This window comes from Anser cygnoides, chromosome 1 (genome assembly GCF_040182565.1).
Source record: "Anser cygnoides isolate HZ-2024a breed goose chromosome 1, Taihu_goose_T2T_genome, whole genome shotgun sequence".
In the NCBI taxonomy this organism is placed as follows: Eukaryota; Metazoa; Chordata; class Aves; order Anseriformes; family Anatidae; genus Anser; species Anser cygnoides.
The window spans coordinates 204,367,898-204,395,359 of NC_089873.1; the positions used below are offsets into that span (position 1 = coordinate 204,367,898).

Sequence of the window (27,462 nt, forward strand, 5' to 3'; positions counted from 1 at the left end):
GATCTGAGCCAACTAAAATCTAATTCTGCTCTCCCATCCCCAAATTCTTTCCCATCTGGAGTGGGTCCCAGCTGGCAGGGCTGGGAATAGCTGGGGACCTTCCCTAGGAGGCAGCAGGGCTTAGATCAACTTAAACCAGTCATGAAGCTACACCCAAGTCTCTCTGTTATTTCCCCTTTCTTCCCCCTCTGAACAATTTGTTTTCATGAAACATCTGCTGCTCTGGCAGATTCCTGCAGTTAAAAATGTTCTGGAGCCTTTCCTTGCAGAAGTGCAGCTGCCTGCATGTTCCCTGTCAGCTCAGCTGAAGGTTTGCTGTCAAATGACAACATTTTTTAGAGGGGAAAACACTTGTACTGGTGGCGTGGTTTTGTTATGAGGCAGAAATGTATGTGTGTGTCCTTCTGCATCTTCCAACGCATAAGCGTATATGATGCTACAGGTAAAAGGTACTTTCTGTATGGAAATAATAGGATTTTATGAATTGTCTCTGTTAGCTGATGCTATGGCATTTCCTCTGCCATCTTCACAGGGGTCTGTAGCTCTTAACTCTGTTTTATGGTACTCCTTCATCACTTCATTTTCAAAAAGTATTAATTTTTGGAAGAGAATTCTTCCTTTAAAATGCATAACAAAGGCAGAATTCCTTAAAGACAAACTCACTGCTGCAAGTTGCCACCTTTCCCATTATGGTTGCACAGATGCGTAACGCACAGAGTGGCTAGCTTGTGATGAGCGTGTGGCTGAGAAAGAAGCCTCTGCTTGAAACAACATCACTGCTTCGTATCCTCATGCAGGTGTTTGTTAAACACAAAACAAAATAAAACTTCTTTAACAACCCTGCTCTGCAGTAATAGGCTGTACTCTCGAATTGCTCTTTGCCGGGCAATGGCACTCAGGAGGTTTCTCTTAGCACTGTACAGATGCTGAGGGCTGGGACAAACGAGACAGAAACGAGCACAGCCGGGTTTATTTTTAAGTGCCTTTTGACTTGTCTGCTCTTACACCTCATCTGAGACTCTTGCATCTTCAAGGTAAAGCACTGCAAAGTGGCAAATGCTACTGCTTTCTGAAATCCCTTTTGTAATTGCCTTGTTCTCTCCTACCTCTGGGTACATGGAAGTGCTGGGCAGCTAAATGGCCTGCCTGAGGCCATGTGCCAAAGCAGCAGCAGAGCAGCACATAGCTCTGGGGATGCTAGCCTCTCCCTTTGTTCTCAAGGAGATGCTGCCTCATAAAATCCATATGCAGATGACCCACTTAAAGCAACTTACCTGCACGCTGCTAATAATTGCCCTAATAATTTTGTGCTTCTTTCTGGAAAAAACTTCTTCAATTGTCTTGGGAAGACTTCGTTACTGTGTTTCAGACTGTGATTTAAAACATATGAGAGGTGCTATTTAGGGGTTGAGATCCTCATTGAAACGTTATCTGTTCAAATAAGAAGGATGTGATTCCTTCCTTCCTTCCTTCCTTCCTTCCTTCCTTCCTTCCTTCCTTCCTTCCTTCCTTCCTTCCTTCCTTCCTTCCTTCCTTCCTTCCTTCCTTCCTTCCTTCCTTCCTTCCTTCCTTCCTTCCTTCCTTCCTTCCTTCCTTCCTTCCTTCCTTCCTTCCTTCCTTCCTTCCTTCCTTCCTTCCTTCCTTCCTTCCTTCCTTCCTTCCTTCCTTCCTTCCTTCCTTCCTTCCTTCCTTCCTTCCTTCCTTCCTTCCTTCCTTCCTTCCTTCCTTCCTTCCTTCCTTCCTTCCTTCCTTCCTTCCTTCCTTCCTTCCTTCCTTCCTTCCTTCCTTCCTTCCTTCCTTCCTTCCTTTCCTTCCTTCCTTCCATCAGTTTCTACAGTGCATGCACCTTACAGCTGCAGCGTCTTGTTTTTTGCAGTCTTGGCTTTGATTCTTACTGTTTTAAGAGAACTAGCACAAGTGCATGTAACTGTAGTGGAAGGGCATGCATCTTCTCTTTCGAAATTTGGTGAAACAGGAGGCAGACTGAACCTGGCAGGGATGATTAACAGGTACTGTGTCTGTTCCTCAGGAGGTGTATCTGACTGAATATTAATAAGATCAACTTAATGGATGAAGTATGATGTCAAGAATGATTTTCATCTTGCTTATCAATTCTTCCCTTTACTGCTGGTATTGCTGATTTATTGTTATATTTTGGAAATGTTGCTTGTAAGTCTGATATATCTGCCCCAAGCCACCAATCCAGAAGCCTGTATATATATATATTTGTGGATACTGTTGTCCATTTTGAACAAGCAGCAAACTTTCATCTTAATATATCAGTTAGCTTTTTGGTTGCTTCAAATAGGCAAAGATCCTTTACCATTCACCCACATTAATTATTGCCTCATCATAAGTCTGAATTTCTCTTTTTGTTACCAAAGCCTTTTAGTGATGCCACATCACCAAAATGGGTGGTGAGGCACCCAGAGAAGCTGTGGATGCTCCATCCCTGGAGGTGTTCAAGGCCAGGCTGGATGGGGCTTTGAGCAGCCTGGTCTAGTGGGAGGTGTCCCTGCCCATGGCAGGGGCTGGAACTGGGTGGGCTTTAAGGTCCCTTCCAACCCAAACCATTCTGTGATTTTATGATCTTGCTGTGAGTGTTGCTGAACTGTTGCTTCATTCCCATTAGCAGAGGTTTGGTGGAGCTCACTCTCAGTAGAGATCAAGGTCCTGTTGCCACCCTGAGGTGGACATCTCTGTGGCACGTAGTTGTCAGTCTGGTCCACAGACACATCGCCTTGGGGCCTAGTCACTGTGTAAGCAGTGTAAATACTTTATTTCTACCCATTTTTGGTTGTGGTGACATGCCTGAAAGTTTTGCAGCACCTTGTGTTCCTCATTGCTCAGCAATTATTTTGTGTGAGCAGTGACTTGGTGCTGAAGCAGGTGAGGAGTGTTCTCACAACATCATCCTGGGCCTGCAGCCCCTATGTCTGACCACCCTGTCATCTCCGTTTCTCACCATAGGTGCTTGTACTGTTGGAAGACCCTTGTTTGCCATAAATACGTGATTTGCTGTCTGTGCCGTTAACTTGAGCTCAAGTTGTGAAGCCCTCAAACATGGGTGGAGAGTCCTTGCAGAGAGATCTTGACAGTCTAGAGGGCTGGGCAATCACTAGCTGCATGAAGTTTAACAAGAGCAAGTGCTGGATTCTGCACCTGGGAAGGGGCAACGCTGGCTGTACGTACGGAGTAGGGTATGAGAGGCTGGAGAGCAGCCCCACAGAAAGGGAGCTGGGGGTTCTGGTTGCCAGCAAGTTGAACGTGAGCCAGCAGTGTGCCCTGACAGCCAAAAGGGCCAGCTGTACCGTGGGGTGCATCAGGCACAGCATTGCTAGGTGGTCAAGGGAGGGATTGTCCTCCTTGAGGCTGTGCTGTTGTGTCTTCACCTCAAGTACTGTGTGCAGTTTTCAGTGCCACAGTATAAAAAGGACATAAAACTGTTAGAGAGTGTCCAAAGGAGGGCTACAAAGATGGGGAAGACTTATGAGGAGCGGCTGAGGTCCCTTGGTTTGTTCAGCCCAGAGCAGAGCAGGCCGAGGGGAGGCCTCATGGCGGCCTGCAGCTCCCTCACGAGGGGAGCGGAGGGGCAGGCGCTGAGCTCTGCTCTCTGGGGACAGCGACAGGACCCAAGGGGACGGCATGGAGCTGGGACAGGGGAGGGTCAGGCTGGGTGTTAGGGAAAGGTTCTGCACTGAGAGGGTGGTCGGGCACTGGGACAGGCTCCCCAGGGCAGTGGTCGTGGCACCAAGCCTGATGGAGTTCAAGAAGTGTTTGGACAATGCTCTGGGACATATGGCTTTATTTTTGAGTGATCCAGTGTGGAGCCAGGGGTTGGACTCGACGATCCTTGTGGGTCCCTTCCAACTCAGGATATTCTATGATTCTGTGATTGTATGTTCAGTACTTATTTCCAAAGTAGTTTCACCTCCTCTGTATACAAAGCCTTTTTTTTTTTTTCTTTTTTCTACTAATGACAAAACCAAATGTGAGTCGAGCTTCTGAATGCCTTTTTTCCGTTTTTGCCTCAGTCTTTACTAGCAGGACCACCTTCAGGAAGACCAGGAGAAAGTCTGGAGTAAGGACTATGTACCCTTAGTGGACGAGGATCAGGGCAGGGAATATAATAAGCAAAGTGGACATACAGAAGTCCATGGATCCTGATGGGATGCACCCAAGAGTGCTCAAGGAGCTGGCAGATGTCATTGCAAGGCTACTCAATAGTCTTTGGTTGATTGTGGTGACTTGGAGAAGTGCCTGAGGACAGGAGAAATACAAACATCATTTCTACCTTCAGGAAAGGCAAGAATGAGGAGCCAAGAAACTACAGGCTGGTCAGCCTCACCTTGATCCTTGGGAAGGTGATGGAGCACTAATACTAGAAACCATTTCCAAGCACATGTAGCACATGTAGGACAAGAAAATCATCAGTAGTAGTCAGCATGGATTCACCAGGTGGAAGTCATGCTTGATCAACTTGATAAGTTTCTGTGATGAAATAACTGGCCTGGTGATGGGGGAGCAGTGGATATTGTCTGCATAGACTTCAGTAGGGTCTTTGAAATTATGCCCCATAAGATCCTCATAGACAAGCTGTTGATGTATGGGCTGGATGGGCAGACAGCTTGGGGGATTGAAAACTGGCTGGATGGCCAAGCCTAGAGGGTAGCATCAGTGGAGCAAAGTCTAGTTTGAGGCCTGTGACAAGTGGAGTATCTAAGGGGTCCGTACTGGATCTAGTTCTGTTCAACATCCTCATTAATGATTTGGGTGATGGGGAAAAGTGTGCCCTCAAAAAGTTTGCAAATGACACAAAACTGGGATGAGTGGCTTACAGAGGGTCGTGCTGCCTCCCAGAGGGACCTTGACAGGCTGGGGAAATGGGCTACATTAGGCAAAGCATTGCCAGTAGGTCTATGGAAGACCTGAAACTGTGGGTTGCCATTGTGCTGGTCCAGCATGTCCTCACCAGTAACATGGCATGACATAGCACAGCATGGAACAGCACTGCACAGGAGCTCAGTGCCGCGTGGACCCCACAGCCCAGGCCACAGGGTGCCTGGGTGCCACAGGGTGCACAGCGCTGCGGACACTGATCTCAGCCACGTGAAAGCAAGATTAGATGAGGCTTAATTCCTTGTTACTTGTGCTAGGTTTGATGAAGTGATGTAAATGCCAGTAAATCGCAAGTTGACTTGAGCAGAAAGCAAGAGGTGGAAATAACTCCCCTTTTTTAACTAAAAAACATTCTTACAAAACAAAACCTTATTAGCATTTTTTTTGAAAAATAAAAATCATACCATGGTCTCTGACACAAACAAAACCCAGTGATCAACAGCAGTAAGATACATCATTATAGCTAAAACTCAAGAAAGTTTTCTTGGACAAGCCTTTATAACACAAAACATCTATTGTACACATTCATATTTCACGGTACATTTATGGGACTTATGTCATTGGTTCATGACATACAGTTATGCTACTTCCGCATTTGTAACCTCGGTTGAGTCATGATGTTCTGGTAAATATCCAAATCCTATATTTATGATAGCTTTTCCCTTATCTTATCAAAAATGGTGGTGTCAAACAGTCTAATCTAGCAAATGTTTATCAGAACCCTGTCACCCAGCGCCAAGATATCTCCACATACAACCGCGACACCACTGAAACCATGCCAACCCCACGAACTAAGACATCATGAGACTTCTTTGCATTTTACCCAGTTGACACACACAAACTTTTCTTCTGCATCAAAGATGAATCATTCCTCCTTTGGCGTTGCCACATGTAGCTGGTGTTGCTGCTTCTCCCTTTGGTTCACCTGTGGTGGGGGGCATCTGCTTAAAATACAGCTCCCAGTTGCAGCGAGCTGGACATACAAAACTTTTCTGGCTTTTCCATGCAAGGCACATTCCAGTTAATGCTTGGCTGTAGTTTAAAAAAAAAAAATCATTTTGTATTTTTTTTTCCTTTGGGAAAAGGCTGTTGTTTTTGAGTGGATAAAGCAGCATTTTTGGCTGTATTTCTGGCAGTGCAGTTTTCCACACTTGGAAGTCAGCCTGTCTGCTGTGCTGGTTGATTCTTTAACCTCTTCCATGCAAAAATGTGTTGCTGTGCAGTATACAGCTTGGTATTTGGAATGGTGGATGTGCACGTCAGCGTTTTTTTTCAGTCCTAAAGAAATGGATTTTATATTTGTTAATTTTCAGGTAATGTGCGTGTGAGATTTTTCCTGTGTAATGCAGAAATTAGATAGTTCATCTATCTATGTGAGTAACATCATCATTGATTAACAGTTCAGTCCTCAAATATATTTGATGGCATGTAGCTTATTGTCAGTGTGTGGTATCTTGCACCTCCGTGGCCATTCCCAGTGCCGAAGAGCATTAGAAATGGGTTTGTGGGAATGAATGATATTGGTGCTGGATTTACCTGCTGGCTTATGGAGAAGCTTATGGAGAAGGAACATATAAGCCATGACCTGATTGAAGTAGTTCACTGAGCTGCAAGTTTTACCCAGTGGCAAAAGAGGTAAGGGGAAAGCCTGTGTGCTCTGTGCAGTCATTGATGCAAGCCCCTCAGCTTTAGCTTTTCTATTATGTATAGAAACGTCTCTGTGAGATGCAAGAACTGGCCACTTAGCTCACTTTTTTTGCTGCAAAAGAAATATCCTGAGCAAAGGCTTAAGGGCAGGAATCTCTCCAAATAATTTTTTATGGGTAGGGCTGAGGTTTTCACAATACACTGCTTTTTCCAGCTGGAAACCTTGGATGCAATTTGCCGATTTTTTTTTTTTTCCCCCAATATTTGTCTAGACTTCTGGATGACTAGCAGATGTCAGCCAATGCTGATGAGGGTGCAGCATGTGGGGCAGCCCCCCCATGTCCCTGCACTGCTTTTATGGTAGCTCAGCGCCTCCTGTAAGGGTGAGATGGACTTATTGACCCTGAATTTGTCAGTGGTGGTGTGAGTGCACTGTAAGCCCCACGCACCCTGGAGGTGTTGGGTGTAGTAGGTGGCTCATGGACTAAATTCATCTGTGTTTCTGCATGGGAAATCGCACTTAAAAGTACGGCATTTCTGCATTTGAAACCTCCTCCCTTCCTGCGAGGGACTGGCCTCGATGAGGAGACACCTTTAGGGTTGCCAGTGTGCAGGCAGCTGCATGCTGCTCCCCTGGAACAGAAAGTGTGATGGGAGGAGATGAGAAATGCCAGACCGTGCAGCCCTATGTGTAAGCGATAAATCTTTTTCTGTAGAATTTGGAAAAACAGCCCTGGAGTTTTAATATCCTACCTAAATGAGAGCATGGATCCCACCTGCAAGTGGCTTTGCCTCTGCAGAGAGAGCACGGAGTAGGGCTGTGCTGATCCAGGTTTTAATGGGGATGAAGTCCCTCTTAATTCTTCCTGTTTGGGTGGAAAAAAATTAAACCTTGTGGAAAGGAGGAGTGAGGAAGTTGGGCAGGGGGGCGGGAGGAAATCCAGGCTGCTGCTTCTCAGAGGGGCATGAGCTGGGCTCATGCTTGGCAGGCACATGCGGCTTGGGTTGGCAGGTGCTCTGGAAAAGAAAATACTTTATCCTGCCTTACGTAATGCAGTAGCATGTCCAGAGCTGAGTCCCCTGCAATTTTCTGGCCTGCAAGCAATAATTTTCTGCTTGAAATCTTAGCCTTAGCGATGAATTTTCTGGGTCATACGGCATGTGCCTTCAACGTAATATCTGTATACAAAACAGCTACCGTTTGAACTTCAGTTGTTTAGGTAAATTTATTTTTGTTTATAGCTGTTGGATGATGAAGAGCAGAAAATCTTTCTTCTTTGAGTTGTGTAAATACATCAAAACCCACCCTGACCTACCAGATAGATACAGCAGGTGGAAGAGGCTGCAGATCCTCCTCTGTGTCTAATCGAAGTAGCTGGTAAATGTGTGTTGTGAGGATGTGAGGTGGGATAAGGCTGGGGTGCATATTAGTGCGGTGCCTGGCTTAATTTAGTGCCTCAGTTTCACTCTTTATCCCTAAACGGGGAGAAGCCCTTGCAGTGTGGATTGAGCCCTAGGCTGTGGATAGCCGTGCATGACCAAACACCGTGCGTGGATCTGCATCAGCTGGCTGCGCTAAGCCGGCTCGGATTTGGAGACAGTGGTCCCCTGACCACTGCTGAACATACCCATGTCTCTGACACTCCTTGAGGCTACAGGAACTGAAAACCCATGAGTGGAACTGGTAGGGAGAGATGACGATGCCATGCTCTGCAATGTGCTCCCTGCTCTGGTTGTCACCTGGCCCCACAGAGCTGGAACCGCGGCTCCGCGGACTCACCAGCCTCTGCACCTCAGAAGGGACTAAAATGTTGTGGGGATAAAGAAACAAGAAGTTATTTCTGTTTTGCTTTTCTAAAACAAAGGTGTTGAAGCATTCTCTAAGACATGAAAGATTTTTGACTTCAGATGAAGGCTGTTCGTGTTTCCTGAGCACGCATTATCTGGTGATCTTCAGGGAGAGGTTGCAGGCAGGGGTTGGCACACCTTGTGGCTGACCAAGACAGGCTTGCTCTTTTGAAGTCTCCCACTTCACCTTTGGCTCCACGAGCCAAAACAGCTGAGGCAAAACCATCGTCCTAGAGTCTGCTCTTGTCAAGCCTAGAGGTGGAAATTCTTCCTTAAGCAAAGGAGTTGAGAGAAAATTGCCAGGGATTTCTTCACTAACTGAAAACCTCATTCGTACTTGTGTTTTGTGCAGGGACTACAAAGACTCGCCAGTAAAAAGCTGGTGAGGGACAGGCAGGGTAGGAGTTTCATCCATTTGAAGGAGAACCCGATCACTCTAAAGCCATTAGCATCTCCCAGATGGTTTTTAAACCTCTGCCTCATGTTTTTGCTGCTTATTTGTTCCTCAAAGAGATTGAGCATGGCATGGTCAAAGCCAGTCAGAGATGAGGAACCCCCTGTGCCCGTCCAAGGTAATGGGTGAAAAATCACTGCAAAAAGAAGATAAATGGTTCAGATGGTAGAGAGGGCAATGGTGAACACTGTGAAGTAAACTGAAGTGGATCAGGGAGAACTAATAGGTGAATGGAACAAATGCAGGGAGAGGACATCATGTTGGGGAATAAGCTAAACTATGCGTGAAAATCGTATTCTGTAAAGCATGTCTTCACTGCAGATAAGCTCCTTGCCTTGTGGCACATGGTGATCAGAAGCAGACGGGGGTGTATCTCCCTCCTCCATCAGCTGTGCTTTCACATTTAGAGGCAGTGAAGAGCCCATAGCAAGGTAAAGCAGAGGGCCAGGTCCTGCTGACCACACTTACAGGAGAGTTTCTATAACTGAGGCTCTGGGTGAAGGGGGAAGGACTGCTGGATCCCGCCAGTGCTCACTGCACAGGGTAGGCAGCCCATGGCTTCTGCACGTCCTTTTCTGTGTGTCTCCCTGTGAGCTTGCTTGTGGGAGCTTGCAGAGGGGGAAGAAGGGGTGAAAGCACCCATCCCTTCTGTGTGCTTTCGTTACGGATAGATCTCAACAGCCTTCTGGTTGAATTAGGATTAAATATTGAAAAATATTTACCAGGAGCATCGTCTTGCCCAGTACAATCAGCTGAGGCTGGAATGTGTCCTGCCATTCCCAGGCTGCAGAGCCGTGGGCGGACCACCTCGCCTGGTGGTCCCCCAGCTTCGAGTCACCCATCTTGGCCACTTGTTCCTGCCCCACAAAATCCACGTGAGGGGCTGAGACCTGAAACAGAGCAGAGCAGTGACCCCGGTTAAATAAAACCCTGCCAAACTCCTTCATTTTGAGATCCGTGCCTGACCTGCGAGTGGTGGGAGCAGCACATGGCAGGCACAAGCAGCTGGGGCTTGGCTGGGGTGCGAAATGTACAAACTGCCCCCGGGAAAAACAGCCGTGAAACTTGGTTTTCTGTCCTGCCGCAAGCTAGGGCATGTCTCTGTGCCATAGCTGGCCCAGTTTCTGATGAGAGTGGTGGTTTAAACAAATGTTTTGGTGGTGAAGGGTTGCTGAGGCATGGGTGGGCATCCTGTTCCTTGCCCTTGCTGCAGGGTTTTGTCTGTGCCAAAGGGTGGGACAGGCAGCTGCGGCCCCAGCGCCCTAAAGCAATGTCCTGATGCAAGGCAGAGCCCTGTGCCTAGAAGCACAAAAAAACAGAGAAGAAAAAAGGGAGAAAAAATAAAAGGAAGAAAAGAATATCCTTTTTTAAAAAAAAAAGAAGTGATGTATGATGTATTGCCGAGACCCGCGTTCCCGGCAGGAGAGCGGAGAGCGGGCAGAGGTTGAGACACATCTTCCCCGGGGAGCGGGAGGGCTGCGGGAGGCTGAGTCAGCAGGAAAGGTCACTTGGCCAAAAGGCTGAGTTGCGAAGGAGGCGATTTCGTAACGGTAACTGATGCAATGCCTTTCTGTTCGGCGCTGCCTGCCTGGTGCCTGCGGGTGTGGGCACACACGAGGGAGGAACAGCAGTTTTTGTGGATGGGGGTGATAGGGCAGCGATGGTCAGCTTCAGCTGCCCGCTCCCCCCCAAAATTACCCCTCCTTTACTTTCCCCCATCCCCTCCCGTGTCCCCACTTCCACCGTACCCTTTTTATGTCGCTTTAGCTCTGGCATTTAATCTCATCGTTGCACCGTGTGCTTTATGTCCCTGGCTTCTCTTTCAGTGCCAGTTTGGGGTCATTATCACATATGATTAGTCTTGGAGCCTAATGAAGGGGATCAGACATAACTCTAGGGTATGTCTGAGCCATTTAGTGTTTCTGAGCTCAGAGATCTTCAGAGGAAGTTTATTTTTAAGCTTCCCGAGAAGATAAATTTGAATGTTGGATTGTTTAGGGTACAAGTAATATAAATGAAATTGCTCCAGGGAAGCAATGCCCTCCGGGATTTGAAGAATCCCAGGGATAATTATCTAGTGCTGAGCAAGTCTCGTTAGTCTTGAAATAGCTTTTAGTAGATGATCACATTTTTCTTCATGTTGGCTTGTCTGAAAGCTTGAAGCCGTGCATTGACATTTAGCCTTGATTATGAGTACCATCAGCATGTTCTTAAGACTGTCTTTATCGTCCAGGGAAAGCCAGGCATGGAAGTACAAAGCTATTACACAGCATAACAGTCCCAGAAAACATTTTTAAGCATTTTTAAAGCCTGCTCTTTTAAGGTCCTGCGAGGTTGGAGCATCCTCAGGGCTGCTCCAGCTGCTGCTGTGTGGTGGCAGCGTGCAGGTGACCGTAGCTCCAGCTCAGCGGTGAGGCGTCCCTGTAGTGACTCAGCTGCGTCCCTCCTGACCTCCTGCTAACGTGGTGCAGGTCATTAGTCACTGATTGGTGAGGTTAGCCTTTTTTAAGGCTCCTGGAGAGGTCAGGGGTCACATAGACGCCAAGCAGCTGCATCAGTGTTACGCCTCTGTTGCCTTCAGGTCCATCAGGCGGTGCTTGGAGAGCTGTTTTGGTGTGCTCTGTTGGGTTGACCCAACTCTGTGAGCAATCTGGGACTTGACTGAGGATGGCAATTCCCTAATACTTTTTTTCCCCCTGTTTTTGCCTTTTCCTTACCACCCTCCATCTTCTGTGCTTCCCAGCTTTGGCTCTGTCTCCTCATCCATAATCTGTATGTGCAGGTAGGTTAGGTACCGTACTCAGATATCCCAACTGATGGCTTGTGGATCTGTCTCTTTACTCTCCTATGCCATTACTCCAGACCAGTCCTGAGGACAGGTCTTTGACACCAGCTATAATATCTGTATTTTCTTTGACGCAGCTGGGACACTGCCCTTCTGCTCCCCTGTCATATAATCAGAATTGTGGAATCATCTCAGTTGCAAACGACCTTCAAGATCATCAAGTCCAACCGTCCACCTGACCTACCGAGTCCCATCACAAAACCACATACATCCCTTAGTACCATGGGCTTTTCTGGCTGCCCCAAATCTCCAACCGAATCTCTTCTGCCTGTCTCAATGGTTACAACCCCCTCCTCTGGCCACAGTGCCTGCAGCACCCTTGGGTGCTCTGGAGGCGGAGGTGCATCCCTCGCTCCTTGCCCAGCTGCAGCAAGCTGCATGGGTCTGCTTGGTCCTTCCCGTGCTTTATGGGACTGAAGGAAGCCTGGTGGGTCTTCCTCCGTATAGGCAATGCTGCCTGTGTCCTGACACATTGCCAAAAAGCCAGTCTGTGCATCCTGGCAAGGGGGTTGCACAGGGATGTGTGTGAGCTGGGTTCCCCTGAGCCTCCTCTGTTTTCTCTTCCTGTTTGATACTTTTATACCAAGCTATATAAAAAAAAATCATCATCATAATTGCAATATTATTAGTAGTATGTATTATTTCTTCTTCTTTTTTAAGTCCTCTGTTAATATACTTCAGCCAAACTGTTACCCCCCACTCCCTACTAATATTGTAGCAAATGAACTTTTCTTTACAGCCGACACCGCTGCTTTTATTTTTAACCAGTTGCCCTGTTTGTTCTGCCCCTGTGCCCTCCCCAGTCCCTGCTCTGCTGAAAAGCAGCATCGATGACTCGCGGGACGGCACGAAAGCCAAAAACTGGCCGCGGCCGTGCAGCGGCTGACGTTGCTGGCCCAGGTGGACTCTGCCTGCGTGTTGCCACTGGGGCGGGGTGGGAAGGGCTCTTGTCCCTTATCTGGGGAGCCACACGCATGCTAGGGAGACCTTTGTGCTGATAGTTGGAGGAATAAAGTTCAATGGGAATGAAAGGGCATTTCCCCAGCGGGAGGGAGTCAAAAATCAGAGCCAACCTGCGGCAGAGTTGGACGTTCAGCGTGGGGGACGCAGCTTTGGCCACCGCCTTGGTTCACACTGTCTCACGTCCTCTCTCTCTTGCAGCTGCGTAAATGAGTATGGAAGATTATGATTTCCTCTTCAAAATTGTTTTAATCGGCAACGCCGGTGTGGGGAAGACCTGCTTGGTCCGACGCTTCACGCAGGTAAGGTCGGGCACCTGCCAGATGTGGGGCATCGCGTGGGAGCATGGAGCTCTCCACCAGCACCCCCACTCCACAGGCTTTTATTATCCATGCTTGCAGCGTCCATATCACCTGTGGTGATGTACCAGCATGAGCACTGCATCAGTAACTAGTGCAGTGTGTGCCTTTGCTGGGGTTCTGGTTTATAAGGACCTCCTGTTGCATTTCCTATGGACCTTCTCATCCCATCCCTCCAGGGTGGACCAGCCTGCTGCTGTACTAAGCTCCCTCTCATGTTGTCCATTAGTAGATGATTAAATAATCTGGGTCCTGGGCTGTCAGCCCAGGGTCTTCTGTTAAACATCAGACCAGGGATTGCACCTGAAGAGTTACCAGGGGCATTTAATAATGGTTTGAAGCAGTGGAGTGTGATTCTGGCAGCAAAAGGAGATGTTGCATTGCCTGGGAAAAATCTGTGCTCCCTGCATTTGTGGCTTTACGTACACCGGCTCCTGAAAAGCTTGCGGTAACAGTGGGGGCCAGCTGAGCCCCTGTCTGCCTGATTAGGGAAAATGAATCAAATGCAAAGGTTTGAGGACTGTTTTCCCTTCTTCTGTGTAACAGAACAGCAGGAAGAGGACTAGGCGTCTGTGATTTGGGCTCAGAGAAGAGTTTGCATGGTGTACTCTAAAATGCAAGTTATGTTTCTTTTGTTGCTGTTGTTGCAGTCCCTACTGGGAATCGTCAGTTTAAGTTTTAAAACTGTAGTGATGTTAAACATGCTCTCTGCCTGTACCAGCTGCTGGCAATGAAGCTGGTTAGTCCCAAAGGGTTAACCACGACGTCTGCAGCCGCCACTGCTGCCTGCACTTTGGCAGCGCTGCTGCTGCTATAGGGGATTGATGTGCCCCAAAAACAACACGGCTTTGCAGGCTGGGACACCAGAAATCAGAAAGCTCTGCTTGTTTTCGTTCAGTTGGCTGTTGCTCCTTTCTCGAAATCGAGCACTGCTAGTCACGGGCTGTGCTCTGGGAGCAGGATCTGGCCACTCAGGAGCTGCTGGGGGTGCCCTGGGGATCCCTTTCCTCACTGTGGCAGGACCTTTCCTCATCTCTTTCAAGGCGATGGAGAATTGGGTCAGAGGAACCCAGCCTGCCCTTCCCCTGCCTTTTCTGAGTGCACAGAAGCAGGAGAGTTTCTCCCCTCTCCTTTTTCCCTTTATACATCCTCCTTTTCTCCTCCTGTTTGTTTTCCCACCTTTCAAGTCAGCTGCTTGCAACAGCATTAGGGGTTGAATTACAGTTACCTTTGCACTGGAGAAATGTGGTCTTTTGTTTAGCTCCCCATAACAAGGAGGTGGCAGTGGATTTTGTGCCTTCTTCTGATGGATGCTGTGGAGATGGATCAGTGTGCAGAGCCTGCCCTGGGGTCTGTCCCCCCTGCTTTGAGCGGTGGAGGAAGCAGGCACATCTTTCAGTGTAATTCCTTTCAGTATTCTTCTAAGTGTCCAGATTAATTGAGCAAGGGCGGAGTAGGGATGGGAAAGAGTAAGGATGGGCACTCAGAAGGAAGTTTTCCTTGCTACACAACTTGTTCAACAAAACTGTGTTTTCTTTCAGGGGCTTTTCCCACCAGGCCAAGGTGCCACGATTGGAGTTGACTTTATGATTAAAACCGTGGAGATAAACGGTGAAAAAGTAAAGGTAGGAACCTGATGGTTTTCAATATAAACTCATAGGGTGGCACCGTATTTTGGGTTTCTTGCTGCAGCGTGCCTGCTGCTGGAAGGTCCAGGGCTGCCTGTCATGTCTTCGAAAATGCACCATCAGGAGCATGGAAAGGGGAGATGCCCCATGCCTGGAGGTGTTCAAGGCCAGGTTGGATGTGGCTTTGAGCAACCTGGTGTGGTGGGAGGTGTCCCTGCCCATGCCAGGGGGTTGGAATTAGATGATCTTTAAAGTCCCTTCCAACCCAAACCATTCTATGATTCTGAGATCTTGCAAAGCTCTGTTCTTGCTCAGAAGGCACTGAGATGGTGCCTGGCTGGGGCTGAGGAAGCACAAAGAAGCATTTCAATGCAGCCTCCATTTACTGCACTGCTGGTAGGATGAAATCTGTTGAGTTCCCACTGGGATGTGCCTGATAAAGGTTTTCTCTTGTGAGCTCCTGAGATGTCTGGCTCCTGGGCTGGTGCGGTTCTGAAGAACGAAGGCTTGTTTCCCACTTCTGTTGAGTTACAGACCTGAGAGAAGTGGAGATGTTTACGATATTGGTGCTTTGGTCAAAAGGTTGAACTAAGAAGGGCAGTGTCTCACTATCGACTCTTTCAGCTTCCAAGATAGGGTGGTTGCAACCAAATCATCACCGGGAAACTCCTTGTCCCATGCTACCTCCTGAACCTGGCTTGGGTATTGCTTGGCAGGGAGCTAGTTTGTCTGGGCCAAAACACACCAGGGCCCAGGTTAATGTTTTAATGGGATCCATGGTTCAGTTCCAGTGCTCAGAGACGTTGGCTGGCACCGCTTAAGTCATTAGCAGAGCTTTCACCAGAGCTATTGTGGCATTTGGAAGTTGGGAGAAGAGAATGAACCTCCGATGTCAAGGTGTTCAGGGTCCCTGACACCTGGAATTACTTTTCCTGCATTAAGCCCGTGGGTATTGAAGTGAAAAACAACATTTTTTTCCTTGATGCCTTTATCTTATCTAGTGACGAGCAGGTGGGAGAGTGGCAGCAGTGTGACAGTGGCTGGGTGGATTGAGACTCATTTTTAAGCACGTGCAAGTGATGGGATGGAAACAGTGGACTTGTGCAGATTTTCAGCTCTGTATTTTTTTCCACCCATGTTTCAGTGCAGAGGCTTTTGGAGTAGAAAATTGGATGGAAATCAGACTTTAAAAGCATATCAAGAGGCTGCCACTCTGCTGCACGAGGAGCTGTACATTTGCTATGGCAAGTGATGGTCCTTGACCAAAAGGCCTTGCAGCCTGAGCAGGTGGAGGACAGGAGATGTAGATACCTTCATCAGATACAGGCTGAGTTAACCTTTGACATGCTGCTGTGGGACAGAGCAGCAGGCAGGAAAGTGCTGAGCATCACACATGGCTCCCGTGCTGTCAGTGCATAGTTTGGTGGAACTCCACTGAAGGTGGAGATCATTTTTCTGTTACATACCTGGTGTAATCCCACTGTACTGAGACTCTCTTAGAGGGAAAAAGGCAATCTTGGAGGAAGGTTTTCCCATCCTCTTCAGACACCTGTCCTTTCCTTGCTCCCATGACTCGATCCTGTTTATCACCAGCTTGGACTGAGGATGCAGACTCCTTAAGAGAAGGTTGTGAGCACCATTTGGGGTGTTCAAAGCCCACTCCCACCACCCACCAGAGGAGTAAGTTGGAGTCACCAGAGCTCAGCCACAATGACAGCAGTGTGGGAAGAAGCTTAGTAGGACACATTTTGGTGTTTGAACACATCGTACAGAGTCTGAAAGGCAAAATGATTCCTTTCTGCCTCTCGCATCAGTGCAGGCAGGGACTGAGCTTGTAGCTGAAACTTTCTGAGCAAGCAGCGCCAGTGAGAGTAAACATTTAATAAGCGGGAAAAGCAGGGATGACTCAGAGCTGAGAGGGGAAAAAATGACATCTCAGTCAAACGAGGCACCAGCTCATGGAGCAGAGCCAAGCTGTGACTGCTTCAGTGCCGGGCAGCATGTCCTGCATGGCATTGGGATCCAGGGTCAGAGCAGAGCCATTCACCAAGAAGGTTTTAAGACTTAAAAAAAAATATATATATATATATGTGCGTGTGTGTGTGTGTGTGTGAATTTCTGGGAAAAATACTTTCCAGCTTTAGAATTGCATTTGAAAGTCAGAGGAGAGAGCCTTGCTAGCATGAGAGTTGTGTGCAAGCTATTTCAGATGTGAGTGGCTACTAAGGCTCGCTGACAGATAAACTGAGACAGCCTTTTGCATTTTTTTAAATATGTCTGATCATTTCTAGCAAAACCAAAAATCTGTGCAATGTGTGTACTGAGAGGCTACACAAATTTGATAGTAATTACAGTGCCAGTCACAGATAAGCATCTTCACTGCTACAAACACAAGGCTCCGCTGCACGCACCTGTGATCTTACTGCACTCGGTGGAAGTGTCCATATGCTCAGAGCTAAACGTGCATGCAGGTGGCGGGGGAGAGGAAAGCATGGCTCCCAGAAAATTAGCATCCAGGTGACTTGTTTTTTGCAGGGAGAGTCACAGGCCTGGCCAGCTACAAACCCTCTCCCCCTTTTGATTTTAAAGTCCGTTACATTCAAGCAGTGAAAAGCATGGTCACATCAAGTCTTAATCTGTCAGAGATCTTTTCAATAAATGCAATGCGTTTATTAACTAGAGTTAACCGCTAGACCAACCGGTAGATATTTTTCCTGGGAAATAGCTGCACAACAACAGCAACAAAATTATCTGTGTTTTTTCCATCTGCTGGAGTTTGTAGGCTGGTTTGTTTTAAACAGAACTCGTTTGTTATCTGAATTTTGAGTGCAAGTAATGTCACCCCTGGTTTTGTGTGGCCCCTAACTGCAGGTGCCATATTCAGCTATTTAAACACAGCTATGCTGAGAGATTAAACTCAAAGGTGCCAGGGGCTGTGAGCCAGCAGCAAATTCCTTTCTCTGCAAAAATGTACCTTTTCAGAATCATACCCCACATCCGAAGGCTGCTAATGGGGGCTCTTGTTCCAAGCTCACATATTTATGATGAGTAGCTGACATAGTTTGACATTGGAACTGGGCAAGTACAAGGCTTGCTCTATTATGGGCTGCTGTATGTATGGAAAAAATCTCAAATACTTTTAACTTTTTCTTCCCAAAGTACACAGGATTCTGGCTAGAAATCAGCCTTTCGCATACTAAGTTCCAGGGAGGGGTGCTTAAAAAATAAAATCTGAAGCAGAGAAATGCTCTTTTTTGCTGAAATGTTTTCATTTTGGATGCTTTTCTTTGCCTGCTTTTTGAAAAGTTGTGGTTTTGATGAGCCACCAAAAGCTGTCAGATGGTTGTTACAAAAACGGTGCGGGTTTGTTTCATATTGGGAAATGAATGTTGTTTTTTCTGGACCCAGGGAGTTTGCCAAACAGCGGTTAAGCTCATGACCTCTTAGCTATAGTTAGGGACATGCCGGTCACTTCTACACATCAGGAAGGAAGGCGGCGAGCAGCTGGGTGGGATGTCTGAAGTTTTGTAGAGGAAACATGTCGGAGTCCTTGGATGAGCCTTCAGCTGCAAACCCAAGCTGTGTCCACTCCCGTGGTTTCCACCCTTCAGTGCACCATCTCGGGATAAATAACTAACTTCGGGAGCTAAAGGAGTGGCTTCCTTATTCCTTCTGGGACAGAACTTGCTGTGGGTTGGACTGCAGCGCAAGGAGGAGAGAGGAGACCTGCCTCCGGTGCCTGCGCTGTAATTCCGGGCCAGCAGCTCCGGCCGAGGGAGATGCTGCAAGGCCCATGAACACTGACGGACCTGCAGCTTGCCAGGGAAGTCAGCAGCAATGCCAGCTGACTTTGTGCCGTGCATTTCAATCTGCAAAGGCAGAAATGGAAACAAACAAGCAAAAAAGCTTGGGGGATGGAAAGCCAAAGGGGAGAAGAGCTAAGTGCTTTCACAGCAGTGGTTGTACCCTGGAGGCATTTAGGTCAAAACAGTACTTCTACCAAGTAAAAAAAACTAAAAGTGATTATTTTTTTCTCCTCTCCCTGCTTCCCTTGTTGTGCCAAAAGCTGCAGATCTGGGACACGGCAGGACAGGAGCGGTTCCGGTCCATAACGCAGAGTTACTACCGCAGTGCCAACGCCTTGATACTCACCTACGACATCACCTGTGAAGAGTCCTTCCGATGCCTCCCCGAGTGGCTGCGAGAAATCGAGCAGTACGCCAGCAATAAGGTCATCACCGTGTTAGTGGGTAAGTCAGGGGCCTCCCTAGCGGGGTGGTGCTGCAATGGAGGGCACTTGGTGGCAGATGGAGGTGTTGGGGGGAGGAAGAAGCACTATCTGCGTGACGTGGAGGTGCAGGAGGCTCAAATCGGTGCAAATAAAACAGCTGTAACCGTGTGTGGGGTGCAGGTCGCAGCTGGTGCCTTAAACCCACCTACTTGGACCATTCCTCCTGCAGACTTCCCCAACATGATGGTGGAGATGTTCAGGACACCTTAGCTGCTTCTCAAAGTCTGGTCTCGTCTCAAGCCTTAAGGCTTTTGCGTGCAGAGGTGGATACTTCCCTCGGGTCGGTCCCATGGGGGTCTGAAGCACTGATTATGGCAGAGCTAAGAATGCAGGCTTATCCCTTGTGACTCCCAGCTCAGATCTCCACAAATATATGAGGATCTGCTCAAGCTGGTGATGCTTGTGTGTTGATGCACCCCATAGCTGAGGACAGATGGAGTCTTGGCTTAAGTGGGACAAGATGTGGGAACCAGACCAGGATGCAATGGCTCTGTGGATCTTAGCATTCATGGGTAAGACAGAGCTGGAAAACTGGTTATTTTTGCCTGGATTTTAGGAAACCTAAAAATAAATACTGAATGCCATGTTAATCTAGCAGCTTCAACTCAAGCTAAAACAGACCCCAGGCCATCTGTCTGCTATTTGCAAGGTGAAGGTTATTTCGCTTACCCATGCTTCTGCGTGCTCTGCTTTCAGTATCTGATAGTCAGAACTTGGCTTTTAAAGGCCCAAGAATATACAAAGAATAACAGAAAAATAACTTGGGGAAAGCTGGAAAGTTTCATATTGCAGTGTCATCATTTCCTTTAATAGTTTGCTGTTTAAAAGAAGAATCTAGAGGATGATAAAATATGTTTAAGGTGTCTTTAAAGGTCTATTGAGCTTTACATGCCCCAATGGTATTGCAAGTGAGTCTTGGGATTTAAGGAGCTGCCATACAAGAAACTCACTACACTCCAGAAGAAGAGTATGGCACATGTACAAATGGCTCAGAAATAATAAATGACTAACAAATGCACATATGATTTTTTAGGGAACATTGAGTTAATTATCGGCATCTACAGCATAAAATATAAATAACTTCAACAGCACACGCTTTAAACATGGTAACACCCATAAAGTGCTTACGTTGCGTGAGAATTTGTTTAGAAAGAGTAACTGCAGTGTATACAGTCTGTCCAAGAAATTGCTTCATCAGAAAAGAAGGGGAGTATTGGATGAAAGAAGGGCAATGGGAGATGGCTTGCTAGCGCAGTCTTCTGCTGGTTCTCACACCAGCTCCAGACACAAGGCCAGGAGAGGTTTCCTCCCGAACCTGACGAGAACCTGGACACAGCCCCCTGTTATCACAGGCCCCGCTCTGTTACCTTCTTTGTAAGATTAATTTATGGCAAAGACATCATGTTTGAAGTGAAGTGGTCTGTAATAGGCTGTAATCATATCAGATGGTTGCTGGAGGCATTAATCAACTCCCTGCTAAAATGAGCTCTCCGAAGCAGGGGGCTGGTTCCTTGCCCCACCTCGCTCTGTGAGCGCCCCCGAGCCTGTCTGTGCTCCAGCCTCAGCAGCCAAATCAGTCGCAGGGATATTTAATTAAGATAGGAAAGCAGCCTTCTGCACCAGACTGCCTTTAAAGCTTGTAACGACATGAGAAATATCACACTTAGTGTCTCACGTGCTATAATTGACGTTTTAAGTGCTCCTCAGAGCCAGAGCAGGAGAATTTTCAATAGATATTAAAATGGAAATTCTTTAATGTCAGTTGATAGCAGCAAACAGATGCACTAGTACTAAATTAAAGCTGACGGACTTGGATGTTCACAGGGCGTGTTCCATTAAGTGAGCTGATATTAAATGAACCTGGCCTGTGTATCAGGGAATCCATTATTTGGAGGGGAGAGCAAGCACTAAGCGTTTCATGTCGAAAGCCCTATCTATTGCATACGTACAGCACCGAACTCTTCTTCATCCCATATCAACTTCTGTTTCTTTTGTTTTGGAAGTCAAATTAATTCCCTCTCTACAATCTTCCCTCAATGCAGGTAATAAGATTGATTTAGCCGATAAGAGGGAAGTCTCCCAGCAAAGAGCCGCAGAGTTCTCCGAAGCACAGGACATGTACTATCTGGAAACCTCAGCGAAAGAATCGGATAATGTGGAAAAACTCTTCCTGGACTTAGCCTGCCGGCTGATCAGTGAAGCACGGCAGAACACCCTTGTGAACAATGTCTCATCCCCCTTACCAGGAGAGGGGAAAAGTATCAGCTATTTGACTTGCTGTAATTTTAATTAAAGAGCTGGCATGTGATTCTCCATCCGCCATGGGCCCACAGGATTTTTTGCCGGGATTTATCTCCTCGGAGGGAATTCCTGCCACTTTGACCCACCTGACTTCCCCTGAGTCAGGTTGCAGACCTAGAAGAAGCATGGCAGGCTGACAGCTCCAGCTGCATGGCAACGTAGCAGAATATAACATGGTTTAAATTTAATTTTTTCTTGCAGTTTCTGGAGTGGGAAAGGAGAAAGGAGAGTTGGACAAGTGGTTCGTGTAATGCAGAACATGAGCGTTTCCTTCTGCAGGTGATGAGATCAACCTCTCTTGGAGAAGACACTGAAGAGTTCAAGATCTCTCTTACAGAACAATGTGTTTGGTCCTTTGTAAAAGAGAAAAAACAACACAACACAAAAGTACTGAACTTGGACTACATTGGCAATCATCTAGACTGCCAGCCAAGTGAATTCTTAGGATGTGTACATAGTGTCTGCCCACGTGTCTTCATGGAGGACTGGTGTTTAAAATAATGTTACGTCTCTCATCTATAGGCACTTTCATGAACATGAAATTAAAAAAAAAAAAAAGAGAAGTTATATCTCAACATTTTCAGACAAGGATTCGAGAAGACATGGCTACAGCTCCATTGCTTCCTTTGGTGCTAGCAGTTCAGCAAATATTCCATAGACCAAGCGTAGTCTTACTACATTGCTGTCCTCTGAATGTGTAACTTAGACTGATTAGGAAAAGAACGCTAATAAGCACTGTTCATTAAAATCCCATTACCTCTTTTTCTAGGCTTGAACATAGTGAGAAAGGACTGTGCTTCTTTGATATCCAACACAGGATGAAAGGACTTCCCAGAAATAAAATAAATAAATAAATAAGAAAATGAACTGTCCCTCCTCTAATTAGTATTGTCCTAAAGTGAAAAATTAGCCTTGGGAAATGTTATTGGTGGAATTGAAAAAATGCACCAGGCACGACCAAAATCTTTTGTGTGCACTGGTTGTTCATAAGGGTTCAAAGAGAGCACAGTTTTAAGTGGGAGCCTGCAATATGTCTGGGATAAAAATAAAGCTTGTAGATACAGTTCCTGTTGAAAGGCAGGCATACAATTTTGTAGAGGTTTTTCTTTTTTTTTTCTTTTTTTTTTCTTTTTTTTTTCTTTTGTTTTTCTTTTTTCTAATGTGAAGTGGAAATAGCAGCAGGTTGCAGCTGGCATCATTTTGTGTCTGACCCATCCAGCGATCACCTTATGGAACTGTTCTCTGAGGAGCTCTTGAAGGTATCGTCTTGGCCTCTCTCCTCTCTGCTCGAGTAGCTTTCACATTCAGGGCTGTAGAGTCATTTAATTTACCTGATGCTTTGTACTCTTCATCTCAGACTCCAGTGTATGTGTAACTGATAGGCAATGTGTTTCTACAAAACCCCTGAAGTGGAAGCATTATGGAATTTATTATTACACCTCTAGTGCCATATGCGAACAATGCATTGTAAATTTACACACTGACATTAAAGCAAAATTGAAAGATAGTGAATGCATTCATGGAAAATGATTTTTAGAAGTTTGAGTTCAGTTTAGCTGATCTGGATAAATCTCTCCTGGCAGTTACGTGGCTGTGATATGATGTAATTTAAAGTTAATCACCTTAATATCATTTGGTATTTACTGAAGATTATAACAGAACTTTTGTATTGACATAAAAGTTGCCAATAAGTTCATCCTGAAAACAATAATAATAAAAAAGTAGCATTTTAAAATGCTTTTTCACATTTTCCTGAAAAGACTTCCTTGGGCTGTATCATGGTGTGCCTTTGATCTGTAATGGTGAGCTGACTCTACATGTCTTTGAGAGAGGAAGGACTGGTGTATCATATGTCATTTTTTAATATTTTCTTGCTATTTTTAGATCACTTCTTTTGTGACTAGTGCTAAAAATGAAGATGTAGAAATTGTGGTACAAATCTTGCTCGTCATTTAGGTAACACTTTGCAAAGTGCTGCTGTAAGCGTTAGATGTTGGGGAAATGTCATCTGATGCACTGGCCTGCCCTGGTCCTTTTTGGTCTCTGCTCATGATGTAACCTAGAGGATTTAGAAAGGTGTGGGATTTGGTGGCTTCTGCTGTTCTGGGTTGTGTGGTACAGCCTGTGCTGGAGAGCGTTGTCTTCCTTGAGCATTCCCCAAATTGCCAAATGAAGCCTGATGTGAGCTTGTGAAGACCACGAGACCCTGACACAGCTGGTTCTGCACAGCTTTGAGGTTGTTTAGGGCAAGACTCGGGGCGTTGCACATAGGGTAACACTGGAGTTAAAAATCAATATTACTCATATTTAATTTGTCAAAGCTCCTACTCTCCAGATTGAGATGATCTTGGGTAAAACACTAAATGTTCTCTGCTTCTGCTCACTATTTGTGAGGTACTTTCATGAGTATTTTGTGTTAGATGTTTGCAACGCAAGTCTGCTGGCACAAGCTGTGACTCCCTTCTGTTCTTACTTGAGTTCCCCATCAGAGAGCAAGCACTGAGAAGAAAAAAAAAAAAAAGAAGTCCAAACTTTCCTTCAAGAGAGAGAGTTATGATGGAAAATGTGAAATTATGAACTCTATAGAAGAAGGGGACACTGGATGCCTCTTCCTACCTCTAATACTGAAATCTCAATTCGGTCTACAGGTAAGTCGTTGGAGTATGCAGTTGGATACGTGTTTGAGCTGAATGCTAAGTGGCTTTGTGATCATTATTTAATGAAAACCACATGTCATGAATTGTCAGACAAGACACTTTGTTCTTTGCTGTAGAACGTGTGAAACAGCCGTTACAATCTGTGAGCCTGCTGGTGCTGTTCGTCTTTTTGGAAATAGCTGTATCGGTAACAGTGGGCTCCTGCTAGTCTACATTTAGCGGTTAATGGCTATTGAATTCCTTCAGCATCAGTAATAATAGCAGCAGACTGAGATTGACGCAGCAGACAGTGATTTGAAAAGAGGGAAAGTCGGAATTCGTGATGCAGAAGCATTGTGGGTGCACACACGTGGGACAACAGGCTTGGCCGAGCTTTTGCTGACAAGGGATGCAATTACTTATGGTCAAACCCACGGGGTTTTGTATCAGCTGCTTTTCTGCTTGTCCTCCCTTTCCAGCATGAAGAACTGTCCGTAAATCATGCTGAGATGTTGAGCTTACATAATTTCTGTAAACAGAGACTGAATTCACTTGGAAAACAGGTGAAATTCTCCACCAATTAAAATATGCCAAGCAAACCTATGGGATGTGCTGCCGTTTGGGGGGCCGTGGTGCCATCGTGGTCAGATGGGACTGGAGACGCAGTCCCAGAAAGCCTCTCCCAGCAGTGTGTACCGTGTACAGCCCTTTGTGCCGGGGGAAGATGGCTGTGTGGAGCTGAAGATGCAACATAAAGAGATGGTTATGTTCTCTCGGGATTTCCTCAATCCTATCCTCTCACAAAATGCATCTATGACTTAGCTTTTGATTGCTCTGGATTTTAATAATTGTGAATTTGGGTCTTACCCGAGACTCTCCTATTGTGTCACTGGCAGTATCAAAGTACCCCATTCCCTTACACGTGCTGCTCCTACCAACATCTACCAAGAAGACCTTTTTGAGTTTATTCAGTTAGAAAATGTGTTTCTAGAGGACACTTTGTATTCCCGGTGAGCAAGCATGGGAACTCTCCCTAATACTGATGTACGTTAGGGCTCACAAGAAAACCCATTGGAGCTAAAGGAAATGCTCTCGTTACTTCTAGTAGTGACAGGCCAGTGAAAGCTGTTATATCAAAATATTTTCTTCCTCAGATCTTTTATCAGCTTTATTTGTTTGAATGAACGTGGCTCTTGAAGCCACCTTCTCTTTGCTCGTATCAACTGAGTCTGTCCTCTTGTTGCTGTGGGTAGTAATTGCTCTAGTTACCGTTCACAAAGGATCATCATTTTGAAGGACAGTCCTGTTTTCTGGTGACAATGAGTGGTGGGGAGCCACTTACTTGATTTCCCACAAGTGGCAAGTGCATCATAAGGAAAGCAGCCCAAACTGGAACCCATTGTGTCTTTGAAATGCGATCACCCCCTTGAATTGTACCTAAATGTCCCATAAAGGTTACAGATCTCCCATCTGCCTCTGTTTAGGATTTATCTTGGCTAGAAAAACAGATGACAGGGTAATCGCGCTGGCTGAGATGCCAGACTCCCACAACAGCCTGCTGCCTTGCTCTGACTCGCCTCGCTCACCGCCGAGCTCAACTGACCCAAAGCCGCCTTTGCGCTATATCTAGCCCAGATAGGTGGCCGGCTGTCATCACCTGTGGATGCAATCGCACCCTTTCCCCTCATGTGAATGAGCTGTATCTTAAGGCAGAAGTGAAAACTATGCTATGGGAGTTAAGGGTGCAGTTGTGGTTTTTTTGTTTTTTTTTTTTTCTTTTTTCCCCCTACGAGTTGGGAGCCACAGATCCAGAGGGAATGCCATCTCCTCTACATGCTCCTCTGAGCACAGTCAACCGGGTAACTGGGGAAAGAAAACACAGATATAGCTGAAACCGAGACAACAATGAGTAAATGCTGTCAGGGAAAGGTTGTTCTGGTTCTAAGAGTATAGCCAGGGTTAAGAGCTCAGTTCTCCTGGCTGTGGATAAACAGGAGCTGGCCGTGCTGTTCTCTGATGCTGTTTTCACATTAATATCTAGCTATTAGCACTTCCTGGATGTGATCACATTCTTTGAAGCCGTTCTCCTTTTCCAGCAAGTTCAGAAGATAATTTTAGCTCTGGTTAGTGCTATAATTAAATAACCGAGTCTCAAGCTGAAGCAGCAGATGCCACCTTTGCCAATGCTTTTTCCACTGCTTATCTTGGGACACCGCTCCCAAGGACACGCGTGCTTGTGAGCGCACCACGGAGTTGTCCCTGCTGAGCATCTTCTGGAGTCCAGCCTTGGTGCCTAGGGACATGACATGGTCTGTGTGAGTCACACTTTTAGCTGTGCTAAATGGTTCTCCAGGGAAGATGGGTTGTTAGAAGTAGGGTGAGGGTGGTTGGGCACTGGGACAGGCTCCCCAGTTATGGCACCAAGCCTGCCCGAGTTCAAAAAGCATTTGGACGATGCTCTCAGACATAGGGTCTGATTTTTCGGTGGTGCTGTGTGGAGCCAGGGGTCGGACTCGATGACCCTTGAGGGTCCCTTCCAGCTTGGGATATTCTGTGATCCCATGATTCTAAGAAGATGCAGTTCACGTCAGCATCCATGGCTTGTCTTCTGGGCCACCCTGACTTTCTAACTGGGAAAGCATAAACCTAACAAGTTCAACAAGCCTATTCTCAGCCAGGGCAGCCTGTTAGGAGTTTCCCTTTTTGTGGGACCAACGGGAGAGAAGAATCAGTGGCGGATGGTGCAGGCGAGTACATCGCGAACACGCAGGCGGACGCTGCTCTCTGCCTGGGGAGGTGCTCTGGGATTGGGATGCTCCGCTTGGGGAGCACTCTGCTATCACCCAGGCGCTGGGTTACACTGCGGGCGCGAGCTGTAGTAAATGCAGCGGCCACAGCATCCCCAGCAGCCGAGCCTTTATGGAGAGGGGAGTGAAGGAGCAGGGACCATTGTTTTGATGTTTTAATGGAGTGAGGATGAAATGTTTGGTTTATGACGGGGAGGGCGGCGGTGATTTCAGGCACTGCTGTTGCCTCTGCTCTTGCAAGCTGTTTGGAAGAAAGCCTTAGCATGGGCCTCCACATAGCGCTGAAGGAGAAAAAAAGAAAAAAACTTCTTAAGCCAATGTTTTGGGGGAGAAAAGGCCATCTAATGAGGGGAGCGGGGAAACCCACTGCTTGGTGCTATGCTGGCTTTGAGCGACAAGTCTCTCGCTGGATTTTAGAGGAATAGTTTAAAACGTGCCATGTTTTTTAGCACGACAAGATGCACTGCAGATATGTCACAGCCATTTCACTCCCCACAGCTGTTTACAAAAGAAAAATAAATAAATAACCCCCCTGGGACTGGAGCAGCTGCAGTCACTCAGCTGTCAATATGGGACAAGCCTCTTTCTGTTCCTCTTTTATTTCCACTTCACTCTGTTCTGCTGCACATATTTGGCTCTTCTGTGGATTTTCAGATTATGAGTTTTTTTTGCCCAACTGCCTTTGATCTATACAGAAAGACTCACCCAGATCCCATTTGAATTCATTAATACATCGAGTAGGCATTTTAATTTTATGTTTACTGGCTTGTTTCCCTTTGTAATGTTA

The 27,462-nt window shown here is 46.6% G+C and overlaps 1 protein-coding gene across 2 annotated transcripts in view; it reads left to right on the forward strand.

Moving 5' to 3' along the window:
* The window catches only part of RAB30 (RAB30, member RAS oncogene family), a 47,737-nt gene extending 20,574 nt beyond the window's left edge, over window positions 1–27,163 (forward strand). For both annotated transcript variants that reach the window (XM_066989931.1, XM_048055234.2), the window contains exons 2-5: window positions 12,855–12,955; window positions 14,554–14,637; window positions 18,707–18,890; window positions 20,974–27,163. In XM_066989931.1, coding sequence (XP_066846032.1) covers window positions 12,863–12,955; window positions 14,554–14,637; window positions 18,707–18,890; window positions 20,974–21,224 — 612 coding nt within the window. In that variant the 5' untranslated portion in view covers window positions 12,855–12,862 and the 3' untranslated portion in view covers window positions 21,225–27,163. The remainder of the gene's footprint in view (window positions 1–12,854; window positions 12,956–14,553; window positions 14,638–18,706; window positions 18,891–20,973) is intronic.
* The last annotated feature ends 299 nt before the right edge of the window (window positions 27,164–27,462 follow it).